The sequence below is a fragment of the Etheostoma spectabile genome, unplaced genomic scaffold (genome assembly GCF_008692095.1).
Source record: "Etheostoma spectabile isolate EspeVRDwgs_2016 unplaced genomic scaffold, UIUC_Espe_1.0 scaffold00008520, whole genome shotgun sequence".
NCBI lineage: Eukaryota > Metazoa > Chordata > Actinopteri > Perciformes > Percidae > Etheostoma > Etheostoma spectabile.
Window position 1 is genome coordinate 15,186 of NW_022603601.1, and position 13,371 is coordinate 28,556.

A 13,371-nucleotide genomic window follows, 5' to 3' on the forward strand; every position below is an offset into this window, starting at 1 on the left:
TGCAGGATCTCACCTTGGGTGGTCTCAATGATCCTAATGTAACAAATACTCAGTTGCTATGACTATGGCCCAGAAGAATTTTAGGTTTGACTACTGGAGCACAGAGATACTCAGACAATAGCACTTTGAAGTTTAACAATGCCGGCTTTTTATATAAAGAAATGGTAAATGGATCCACATGCAACAAATAATTAATGGACAAGCTTGAATACCGAAATTTACAATTTCAGCAAATAAAAGTTCTTGTTTTTTCTAGTTCTAATTCTTTTAGTGCACGTTTCTAACCTGTGTCACACTGCACTTCAGGTTCACAGTTCAATGTTCAAGTCATTGATATGGGAAAAAAAACAAAAATACAAACATTCATTGAAATCCCAGTCATATACCCCTGTATAACCCAGTACAGTACAGTCTCAAGATACCTGAGCTGCTAGAACCAGTGGATGTTTCAGTCCAGGTGTACAGAAATGAACGTGTGCAAAAGCTGTCCTAGCGCACCAGCGGATGCAGTGTGCATGAACAGACTCAAAACTCTTCCAGACTCCTGGGGGGGCTCGCCATCAATCCTGGGTGAAACCGCTTCACCAGAGAGGAACAGAACACACACACAACCCTGACCGATTCCGTGTAGCAGCTTGAACACACCCAAAATGGCGGTACCCAGCACAACCACGAGATCGCCACAACTTACTTGTCAAACTAGTTGAAGATAGATAACACGGAGGAACTAGTTGAAGATAGATAACACGGAGGAACTAGTTGAAGATGGATAACACGGAGGAACTAGTTGAAGATAGATAACACGGTCGAACTAGTTGAAGATAGATAACACGGTCGAACTAGTTGAAGATGGATAACACGGAGGAACTAGTTGAAGATGGATAACACGGAGGAACTAGTTGAAGATGGATAACACGGAGGAACTAGTTGAAGATGGATAACACGGAGGAACTAGTTGAAGATAGATAACACGGTCGAACTAGTTGAAGATAGATAACACGGTCGAACTAGTTGAAGATGGATAACACGGTCGAACTAGTTGAAGATAGATAACACGGAGGAACTAGTTGAAGATAGATAACACGGAGGAACTAGTTGAAGATGGATAACACGGAGGAACTAGTTGAAGATGGATAACACGGAGGAACTAGTTGAAGATGGATAACACGGTCGAACTAGTTGAAGATAGATAACACGGAGGAACTAGTTGAAGATGGATAACACGGAGGAACTAGTTGAAGATAGATAACACGGAGGAACTAGTTGAAGATAGATAACACGGAGGAACTAGTTGAAGATAGATAACACGGAGGAACTAGTTGAAGATAGATAACACGGAGGAACTAGTTGAAGATGGATAACACGGAGGAACTAGTTGAAGATGGATAACACGGTCGAACTAGTTGAAGATGGATACACGGAGGAACTAGTTGAAGATGGATAACACGGAGAACTAGTTGAAGATGGATAACACGGAGGAACTAGTTGAAGATGGATAACACGGAGGAACTAGTTGAAGATGGATAACACGGAGGAACTAGTTGAAGATGGATAACACGGAGGAACTAGTTGAAGATGGATAACACGGAGGAACTAGTTGAAGATGGATAACACGGAGGAACTAGTTGAAGATGGATAACACGGAGGAACTAGTTGAAGATGGATAACACGGAGGAACTAGTTGAAGATGGATAACACGGAGGAACTAGTTGAAGATAGATAACACGGAGGAACTAGTTGAGGGACAGAATTCTAGCTGATAGACAGGTGTTAAATACTTATTTACAGCTGTATCATACTAATAAATAGTTAAAAATCATACATTGTGATTTCTGGATGTTTTTTTAGATTATGTCTTTCACAGTGGACATGTCTCTCCCAGTGGACATGTCTCTCACAGTGGACATGTCTCTCACAGTGGACATGCACCTACGAGGACATCAGACCCTCCATGATTCCTAAGTGGGAGAACTTGCAAAATAGCAGGGTGTTAAATACTTATTTTACTCACTTTTTCACACACACACACATATCTATACTGTACTCTGTACTTATATACACCCACACACACCTGAGTCTGTCAGCAGGTGTTAATGTTTCTTTTCCTGTGTAGTTGTCAGAGAGCTGGATGCGATTCTCAGGACCAGGATGTGGAGTCCTGAGCCTACAGGTGACCGACAGGTGGGTGCCTAAAGAATGTGTGTGTGTGTGTGTGTGTGTGTGTGTGTGTGTGGGGGGGGGTGGGGGGGGCGGGGTGATTAACCAGATCAAGCAGCCGGGCAGGTGTTGAGCCACCAGGTATGTGTGTTTCAGACATGTGTGGTGTCTGGACTTTAAAGGAGGACTGTTCTGCAGCTCTCTGCCGGAGACGGGACTCAACTGGCAGCGCTTTGAAGACAATGTCCACCAGGTGGCCCTGTCCCCCTCAGGTGAGCTGCTGGCGCCACACACATCATCTGAAATAACGTCACTCTAGCTACGTCTCCATCCACGTGTCAATCGAATTATCTGAAGTTGGATAAAAAACTCAATAAATCTAGTGAAAGGGTGTTTCCATCCAACGGCTTCACAGCCAATAAGAACCTGTGGTGATGACATCACACATTGTTTTAGGGTCAGACTGGGACATCTGATTGGTTGGAGACATTGAAGGTGTTTCCATTCATTTACACTGAATCACACAACAGACGTCTACCATCCTGCCACATGATCCCTATGGGACAACATCACATGATCACTATGGGACAACATCACATGATCACTATGGGACAACATCACATGATCAACATGGGACAACATCACATGATCACTATGGGACAACATCACATGATCCCTATGGGACAACATCACATGATCACTATGGGACAACATCACATGATCACTATGGGACAACATCACATGATCAACATGGGACAACATCACATGATCAATATGGGACAACATCACATGATCCCTATGGGACAACATCACATGATCACTATGGGACAACATCACATGATCACTATGGGACAACATCACATGATCAACATGGGACAACATCACATGATCAATATGGGACAACATCACATGATCCCTATGGGACAACATCACATGATCCTTATGGGACAACATCACATGATCAATATGGGACAACATCACATGATCCCTATAGGACAACATCACATGATCAACATGGGACAACATCACATGATCAATATGGGACAACATCACATGATCCCTATGGGACAACATCACATGATCCTTATGGGACAACATCACATGATCACTATGGGACAACATCACATGACCACTATGGGACAACATCACATGATCACTATGGGACAACATCACATGATCACTATGGGACAACATCACATGACCACTATGGGACAACATCACATGATCACTATGGGACAACATCACATGATCACTATGGGACAACATCACATGATCACCATGGGACAACATCACATGATCCCTATGGGACAACATCACATGATCACTATGGGACAACATCCATGTCTCCCCCCCCCCATGTGTGAGACAGAGAGGAAATACTGGGGGACATTAACTACAACTTCTTCTTCTTTTGCTTTTTGTGGCGGGTTGCAACCATAAAATGACGTAAAACTTAATAATCCTTATTTATTCAGCAGATCAGGTTTCCATCAGTGTTTCTCACATAAGAAGAAAATCATCAAGATAAAATCTGATGAGACTGATGAGGGTCTTAACCTCACCAGTGACGGTGAGAATCCAGGGCTGTCGGAGGGCTGGCCCGTTTTAAGGCCGCTAGCTGCTAGCCATGAGTTGAGGACTGGTTCTTCTTGTCAAAGGTAGCCTGTGGAAATGTGTCCTAACCCCAGCTGCCTTAGCCCTGTACAGGTCCTTACTGCAGCCCCCCCCCCCCCCCCCCCCCCCAGCCCTGTACAGCTCCTTACTGCAGCCAGGGGCAATACAGTATGACCCCCCTCCCAGACTTCTTTTTTTCCATTTCCCCAGCCGTATGTCTGCTAGCCTCCGACTCTTTGTATGCTGTTGCTATGGCTGCGCTGCTAGTGCTAGCTAGCCGCGGAGTAGCTTAGCATGCCAGTGATGTTGTAGATTGTGGAATTCCAACATGGCGGCGCCCGTGTAACAAAAACAACAACACTATCAACTTTAGACCGCTCTATAATTTACAGATAGAGCAGGTCTAGACCGCTCTATAATTTACAGATAGAGCAGGTCTAGACCACTCTATAATTTACAGATAGAGCAGGTCTAGACCACTCTATAATTTACAGATAGAGCAGGTCTAGACCACTCTATAATTTACAGATAGACCAGGTCTAGACCTCTATAATTTACAGATAGAGCAGGTCTAGACCACACTATAATTTACAGATAGAGCAGGTCTAGACCTCTCTATAATTTACAGATAGAGCAGGTCTAGACCGCTCTATAATTTACAGATAGAGCAGGTCTAGACCGCTCTATAATTTACAGATAGAGCAGGTCTAGACCGCTCTATAATTTACAGATAGACCAGGTCTAGACCGCTCTATAATTTACAGATAGAACAGGTCTAGACCACTCCATAATTTACAGATAGAACAGGTCTAGACCGCTCTATAATTTACAGATAGAGCAGGTCTAGACCGCTCTATAATTTACAGATAGACCAGGTCTAGACCGCTCTATAATTTACAGATAGAACAGGTCTAGACCACTCTATAATTTACAGATAGAACAGGTCTAGACCGCTCTATAATTTACAGATAGAGCAGTTCTAGACCGCTCTATAATTTACAAATAGCATTATCTGTATGCTAACTGTAACTCCTCCCTCAGGTAATCTGCTGTGGAAGGTGTTAGCATTATCTGTATGCTAACTGTAGCTCCTCCCCCAGGTAATCTGCTGTGGAAGGTGTTAGCATTATCTGTATGCTAACTGTAGCTCCTCCCCCAGGTAATCTGCTGTGGAAGGTGTTAGCATTATCTGTATGCTAACTGTAGCTCCTCCCCCAGGTAATCTGCTGTGGAAGGTGGAGCAGAAGAGCATGACGGCGTTTGCGTGTGCTAAGGTTTCTGGGAAGGGGAAACGTCACTGGTACAAAGCTGTGGAGCAGACGGCGTTCGTGGCTCTGAGCGACGACTCGGCCTGGATCATCCGCACCAACGGAGACCTCTACCTGCAGACAGGTACCCCACTACTTCCCCGTAAACCAGACAGTTACCCCACTACTACCCCCCTAACCCTACCCCTAACCCTGTACCTGCAGACAGTTACCCCACTACTACCTCCCTAACCCTATCCCTAACCCTCTACCTGCAGACAGGTACCCTACTACTAATTCAATTCAATTTATTTATAGTATCAATTCATAACAAGAGTTATCTGGAGACCCTTTCCAGATAGAGTAGGTCTAGACCACACTCCAGAATTTACAAGGACCCAACAGTTCTAGTAGTTTCCTCCAGAGCAAGCAACAGGGCCACAGTGGAGAGGAAAAACTTCCTTTTAGGCAGAAACCTCGGTCAGACCCAGACCAGACCCAGGCCTAGACCCAGGCCCAGACCCAGACCCAGACCCAGGCTCTTGGTAGGCGGCGTCTGACGGGCCGGTTGGGGTTAGTGGAAATGGTGGTCTGCAAAAGTTTGGGCAACCTTGTTAGTGGTAGCAGGACGCAGCAGGACGTAGCAGGACGCAGCAGGACGCAGCAGGACGCAGCAGGACGCAGCAGGACGCAGCAGGACGTAGCAGGACGTTGCAGGACGTAGCAGGACGTAGCAGGACGTAGCAGGACGTAGCAGGGCACTGCAGTGTAGCAGAACGTGTAGGGGGACCATGGCGACAGCTGCTTCCCTGATTTTGGAGCCTCTCTGATCTGAGGGAACATGCTGGGGAAAAAAAAGAACATAAGGACTCCCCAGAGCTAGGTTAGTAACTAGGTTAGTAACTAGGTTAGTAACTAGGTTAGGAACTAGGTTAGTAGCTAGGTTAGGAACTAGGTCAGTAACTAGGTTAGGAACTAGGTTAGTAGCTAGGTTAGGAACTGGGTTAGTAACTGGGTTAGTAACTGGGTTAGTAATTAGGTTAGTAGCTAGGTTAGTAGCTAGGTTAGGAACTAGGTTAGGAACTAGGTTAGGAACTGGGTTAGTAACTGGGTTAGTAACTAGGTTAGTAACTAGGTTAGTAACTGGGTTAGTAACTAGGTTAGTAACTAGGTTAGTAACAGGCATTTCTGGGACATGGATGAACATAAATGAAAAGATAGGAAGATAGAGGAGAGAGGAGCTCAGTCCCAGCTGTCTAAAACTATTACAGCATAACTAGGAGAGACAGGGTAAAGAGAGGAGCCTGGTCGGGCTAGAACTCTCCCCAACCGGATCACATCAGGCTAGAACTCTCCCCAACCGGATCACATCAGGCTAGAACTCTCCCCAACCGGATCACATCAGGCTAGAACTCTCCCCAACCGGATCACATCAGGCTAGAACTCTCCCCAACCGGATCGGGCTGTATGCCAAGTCCCCCTTTAGTTTTATTATATGCTTGATTATATGATAGATAAATCTGACAACTATGAAGAGAAGCAGGTGGGCCGGGTTAGGCGGACGCTGCGACTCCTCACTCCCTAACAATATTCAATCCTATGCCCTAACTCTAAGCTTTATCAAAGCATAACCAAGAGCGACAGGGTAAAGAGAGGGGCCTGCTACTACCCCCCTAACCCTACCCCTAACCCTCTACCTGCAGACAGGTACCCTACTACTACCCCCCTAACCCTACCCCTAACCCTCTACCTGTCTACCTACCTGTTGTCTCTTCTGATTGGTTAGGTATGAGCGTGGAGGTGAAGGTGGACATTATGACATCATTAAGGGCTTGTGGTCTGTTCTGATTGGTCAGGTCTGAGCGTGGAGCGTCCCTGTGCTCGCTCTGTGAAGGTGGACTCTCCGTGTGTCTTCAGCCAGGTGTGTGTGAGCGGCGGCGTCGTCTGGGCTCTGAGCGAACACAGAGCTCTGTTCTACAGGGAGGGGCTCAACAGCTTCTGCAGAGAGGGAGAGGGCTGGAAGTACGACACCGTCAGGTAATACTACTGCAGTACTACTGCAGTACTACTACTGTAATGCTACTGCAATAATACTGTAGAGAGAGAAATAAGGCCTCTAAATGGCTTTTAAAACGTGTCTGTGTGTCCCAGCGAGGCCCAGGGTCTGGACCTGGTGTGCGTCGGCCTGGCAGCGGAAGGAACCGGCTGGGCGCTGGACGCCAGCGGCAGCCTCTGGTTCAGGACCGGCGTCTGTCCGTCTCGACCGCAGGGGGACGACGACCACTGGTGGCAGGTAACTTCCTGTCTCCCCTACAGGGTGTCTCGTAGTGTCCTCTGCAGGGGGACCACCTACAGGGTGTCTCATAGTGTCCTCTGCAGGGGGACCACCTACAGGGTGTCTCGTAGTGTCCTCTGCAGGGGGACCACCTAAAGGGTGTCTCGTAGCGTCCTCGGCAGGGGGACCACCTACAGGGTGTCTCGTAGCGTCCTCTGCAGGGGGACCACCTAAAGGGTGTCTCGTAGCGTCCTCGGCAGGGGGACCACCTACAGGGTGTCTCGTAGCGTCCTCTGCAGGGGGACCACCTAAAGGGTGTCTCGTAGCGTCCTCGGCAGGGGACCACCTACAGGGTGTCTCGTAGCATCCTTTGCAGGTAACTTCCTATCAATGTTCTTTTACACATTATTTTATTATTTTATTTATTATTTTTTATATATATATATATATATATATATATATATTTTTTATATATATATATATATATATATATATACAACCTAATTGATTCCACACAACGCTCAATGATTTTGGGTCTTATTCAATTTCAAAGCATTTTAAAACAAGTTGAAGTGTTTTTGAAATAGTATTGAGTAAAAGTTGACATGTTCCAGTCTGATTATCCATCAACATCTATTCCTTTAATTTTAGTCCTTTTTCCTAATTTAATTCATAATTTCTGCTTTTATAATTCAAACATTAGGTATAATTTCAGAAAAATTAGGTTTATTGACAATAAATTCCCAAAATAACTGTAATAAACTAGAGTTAATAAGTTAGTGTTGTGTAGTGTTAAACATCAAAAAAGTGATGAAAAAATGGACAAAAACGTAAGAAAAGATTGATGAAAAGTGTTGATTTATAAATAACTCTGATCTTTTCATAATAAAACAAAATGATTTATCAGCTGCTAGAAACGTAATCTTGACATATTTGACTTTATGACCCTGAACCTGATGTGTCTCTGTCCCCCAGATCAGTATTTCGGACTACGTGGTCTTCGACCAGGGCAGTCTGTTCCAGACCCTGCTGCAGGCCACGCAGAGCGTTGCCACAGTAACCAGGGCCCCGGTGGAGCGCGTGGTGGCCTTCCTGTCCCAGCACACGCAGTGCCAGCCCAGTCTGGTCAGCGCCAACAGCAGCGGGGTCTGGGTCGCCTCGGGTCGGAACCAGCTGCACCTGGCCCGCGGCAGCCTAGTCGGTCAGTACAGGGTTGTCTAGAGTCCAGAACTGTCGTCTAGAGTCCAGAACTGTCGTCTAGAGTCCAGAACGGTCTAGAAAGATCTATTAGAGTCCATGAAGGGTTAGAAAGATCTATTAGAGTCCAGAAAGGGTTAGAAAGGTCTATGAGAGTCCATAATAACAGCACAACAGGCTCTGAGTGGTGACTTTCTCTGTTGGTCTTTGTGTTTGGTTCCTTCAGGAACTTTCTGGCAGAACGTCGTTCCCAGAGGAACCGTCTCGGCCACGAGGTGGACCTTCATCACGTCTTCAGCTGTGCCGCACAGAGAAGGTCTCGCACCTCTACACCCACCCAGACCTCTGGAACTAGTCTTCACACTTTACCCAGACCTCTGGAACTAGTCTTCAGACTTCATCCAGACCTCTGGAACTAGTCTTCAGACTTCACCTAGACCTCTGGAAGTAGTCTTCACACTTCACCCAGACCTCTGGAACTAGTCTTCACACTTCACCCCTAGACCTCTGTAACTAGTCTTCACACTTCACCCCTAGACCTCTGTATCTAGTCTTCACACTTCACCCCAGACCTCTGTAACTAGTCTTCACACTTCACCCCAGACCTCTGTAACTAGTCTTCACACTTCACCCCTAGACCTCTGTATCTAGTCTTCACACTTCACCCCAGACCTCTGTAACTAGTCTTTACACTTTACCCAGACCTCTGGAACTAGTCTTCAGACTTCATCCAGACCTCTGGAACTAGTCTTCAGACTTCACCTAGACCTCTGGAAGTAGTCTTCACACTTCACCCCTAGACCTCTGTAACTAGTCTTCACACTTCACCCCAGACCTCTGTAACTAGTCTTCACACTTCACCCCTAGACCTCTGTAACTAGTCTTCACATTTCACCCCTAAACCTCTGTATCTAGTCTTCACACTTCACCCCTAGACCTCTGTAACTAGTCTTCACACTTCACCCCAGACCTCTGTATCTAGTCTTCACACTTCACCCCTAGACCTCTGTAACTAGTCTTCACACTTCACCCCTAAACCTCTGTATCTAGTCTTCACACTTCACCCCTAGACCTCTGTAACTAGTCTTCACACTTCACCCCTAGACCTCTGTAACTAGTCTTCACACTTCACCCCTAGACCTCTGTAACTAGTCTTCACACTTCACCCCTAGACCTCTGTAACTAGTCTTCACACTTCACCCCAGATCTCTGAAACTAGTCTTCACACTTCACCCCTAGACCTCTGTATCTAGTCTTCACACTTCACCCCAGACCTCTGTAACTAGTCTTCACACTTCACCCCAGATCTCTGAAACTAGTCTTCACACTTCACCCTAGACCTCTGGAACTAGTCTTGAGGTGTCACCTGTGTGTGTCACCTGTGTTACCTCTTTGTTTACGTGTGTGTGATACCGGTTGTGTGTCACCTGTGTGTTACTCTTGTGTGTCGCCTGTGTGTTACCTGTGTTATGTGTGTGTGATACCTGTTTGATACGTGTGTGTGTGTGTGTGTATGTGTGTGTGTGTGTTACCTGTGTGTGTGTGTCTCAGGTGCGTTCCTGTGGTTGGCTCAGAGCAGGAAGGATCTGTTCTGTGTCTGGGATCAGGACGGTGAGCTCCGCCCCTCCTCCATCCCTCTACCAGTGGAGGTAAACACACCTGTGGCCTGTCTCTGCGTCTGATTGGACGGTACATTCTGCAGGTGTTTAAATGGGTTCTCCTGTGTTCAGATGGAGCTGACCCAGCTGTCTGCATGCCGGGACGCTCTGTGGGGTTTAGACACTCACGGCCGAGTCAGCATCCGGACGCTGTCTCCGTCCTGTCCCTTTGGACTCCACTGGACCCCCCTGGACCTCAGCCAGCTCGGTACGTACCTGACTCACTCACCTGGACACGGCCGAGCCAAACCTTGCCGTGCCGATTTCCAGTGTTTTCTCTCAGGTTGTGGCAGACGTATTTGTTAGTATGAAAACAATAATTCCTCAGAGTCAGCCATGACCACCAGTGTTGTTCGCTACGAGCTAGCTGTTCATTGGTTTGGTTGACGGAGCAGCTGCTTTTTTCTTCTTTAACTGTCTATGGAATCACTCCGCACAAGTTGGACTGCTTGGCCTTTCTGAGAATATAGTTCCCAGTTAGTATGCGGTTAGAATAAGGATGTGTGTCATGTGACCTTGATATTTGTACACCCTGTGACTACACAAATCACATTATGTGAATAGGAACATGTTGGCGTTATTTTGTCACTTATTGGGAGCAGTAGCTAGTTGGAACCAGTTCCCTGCAGCATCGGTGCTAAGCTAATGCCGGGGGTATGTATGGCCTGAATAACCTAAAGTCCCAATAAGTCGGCCTGCCTCTTTAAGGGTCCTCTCTCAAGGAAATGTGACATTTCTCAATAATATTAATTAAGCAACTTCACATATTTTAAATCATTATTATTCCCATATCTGTTGGGAAAACCTACAGCAGGTAATAAATAGATAACACTCAGAAAGCATAAAGCCAAAACTAGCCATAGAGGTCCGACTGCAGGCCGCAGAACATTTCCCTCCTGCCCCGTCACGTGATGCCCCCTGACCCAAAAATACTTCCCCTCAGACCTCCACGGAGACACATACGTCTGTAAACCAGTGAAGACTCTATCTGTAAATTATAGAGAGGTCTAGACCTGCTCTATCTGTAAATTATAGAGAGGTCTAGACCTGCTCTATCTGTAAATTATAGAGAGGTCTAGACCTGCTCTATCTGTAAATTATAGAGCGGTCTAGACCCGCTCTATCTGTAAATTATAGAGCGGTCTAGACCTGCTCTATCTGTAAATTATAGAGCGGTCTAGAACTGCTCTATCTGTAAATTATAGAGAGGTCTAGACCTGCTCTATCTGTAGATTATAGAGCGGTCTAGACCTGCTCTATCTGTAAATTATAGAGAGGTCTAGACCTGCTCTATCTGTAAATTATAGAGAGGTCTAGACCTGCTCTATCTGTAAATTATAGAGCGGTCTAGACCCGCTCTATCTGTAAATTATAGAGCGGTCTAGACCCGCTCTATCTGTAAATTATAGAGCGGTCTAGACCTGCTCTATCTGTAAATTATAGAGCGGTCTAGACCTGCTCTATCTGTAAATTATAGAGCGGTCTAGACCCGCTCTACAGTGGTCTGCAAAAGTTTGGGCAACCTTGTTAATTTCCATGATTTTCCTTCATAAATCGTTGGTTCTTAGGATAAAAAAAATCAGTTAAATATATCATATAGGAGACAAACACAGTGATATTTGAGAAGTGAAACGAAGTTTATACCATTTACAGGAAGTGTGCAATAATTGTTTAAACAAAATTAGGCATGTGCATAAATTTGGGCACCACAATCAAAAAAAATAACTCAATATTTAGTAGATCCCCCTTTTGCAGAAATAACAGCTTCTAAACGCTTCCTATAGCTTCCTATGAGAGTCTGGATTCTGGTTGGAGGTATTTTGGACCATTCCTCTCTACAAAACACCTCTAATTCATTCAGGTTTGATGGTTTCCGAGCATGGACAGCTCTCTTTAAGTCACACCACAGATTTTCAATAATATTCAGGTCTGGGGACGGAGATGGCCATTCCAGAACGTTGGACTTGTTCTTCTGCATGAATGCCTTAGTAGATTTTGAGCAGTGTTTAGGGTCATTGTCCTGTTGAAAGATCCAGTCCCGGCGCAGCTTCAGCCTTGTCACTGATTCCTGGACATTGGTCTCCAGGATCTGCTGATATTTGGTGGAATCCATGCGTCCCTTAACTTTAACGAGAGTCCCAGTCCCTGCACTGGCCACGCAGGCCCACAGCAGGATGGAACCACCACCAAATTTTACTGTAGGCAGCAGGTGTTTTTCTAGGAATGCTGTGTTGTTTCTCCTCCATGCATGACGCCCCTTGTTATGTCCAAATAACTCAATTTTAGTTTCATCAGTCCACAGCACCTTATTCCAAAAGGAAGCCGGCTTGTCCAAATGTGCTTTAGCATACCTCAAGCGGCTTTGTTTGTGATGTGGGCGGAGAAAAGGCTTCCTCCGCATCACTCTTGCGTACAGCATCTCCTTGTGTAAAGTGCGCGCAATAGTTGTACGATGCACAATTACTCCATCTGCAGCGAGATCATGTTGTGTGTCTTTGGTGCTGGCCTGTGGGTTGACTTTGACTGTTCTAACCATTCTTCGCTTCTGTTCATCCGTGATTTTCCTTGGTCTGCCACTTCGAGCCTTAACTTGAACTGTGCCTGTGGTCTTCCATTTCCTGACTATGTTCCTAACTGTCGAAACAGACAACTGATATCTCTTAGACAGCTTTCGGTATCCTTCCCCTAATTCATGATGGTGAACAATCTTTGTTTTCAGTTCATGTGACAGTTCTTTTGAGACTCCCATGTCGCTACTCTTCAGAGAAGATTCCCAGAGGAGGGAAACTTACAGTTGCCCCCCCTTAAATACTCTCTCATGATTGGGTTCACCTGTGTATGTAGGTCAAGGGTCACTGAGCTTCCCAAACCAATTTTGAGTTCCAATAATTGGTTCTAAAGATTTTGAAATCAGTAAAATGACAACAGTGGCCAAATTTATGCACATGCCTAATTTTGTTCAAACAATTATTGCACACTTCCTGTAAAGGGTCGTTTCACTTCTCAAATATCACTGTGTTTGTCTCCTATATGATATATTTAACTGTTTTTTTTTATCCTAAGAACCAACGATTTATGAAGGAAAATCATGGAAATTAACAAGGTTGCCCAAACTTTTGCAGACCACTGTATCTGTAAATTATAGAGAGGTCTAGACCTGCTCTATCTGTAAATTATAGAGAGGTCTAGACCTGCTCTATCTGTAAATTATAGAGCGGTCTAG

The 13,371-nt window shown here is 45.5% G+C and overlaps 1 protein-coding gene across 1 annotated transcript in view; it reads left to right on the plus strand.

Moving 5' to 3' along the window:
- The window catches only part of tecpr2 (tectonin beta-propeller repeat containing 2), a gene marked incomplete at its 5' end in the record, with an annotated part of 43,138 nt that overhangs the window by 15,041 nt on the left and 14,726 nt on the right, over positions 1-13,371 (plus strand). The window contains 9 exon segments of the mRNA XM_032508620.1: positions 2,114-2,181; positions 2,314-2,429; positions 4,990-5,163; positions 6,875-7,055; positions 7,170-7,311; positions 8,269-8,494; positions 8,717-8,806; positions 10,042-10,139; positions 10,221-10,356. Of these exon segments, the coding sequence (XP_032364511.1) occupies positions 2,114-2,181; positions 2,314-2,429; positions 4,990-5,163; positions 6,875-7,055; positions 7,170-7,311; positions 8,269-8,494; positions 8,717-8,806; positions 10,042-10,139; positions 10,221-10,356 (1,231 nt within the window).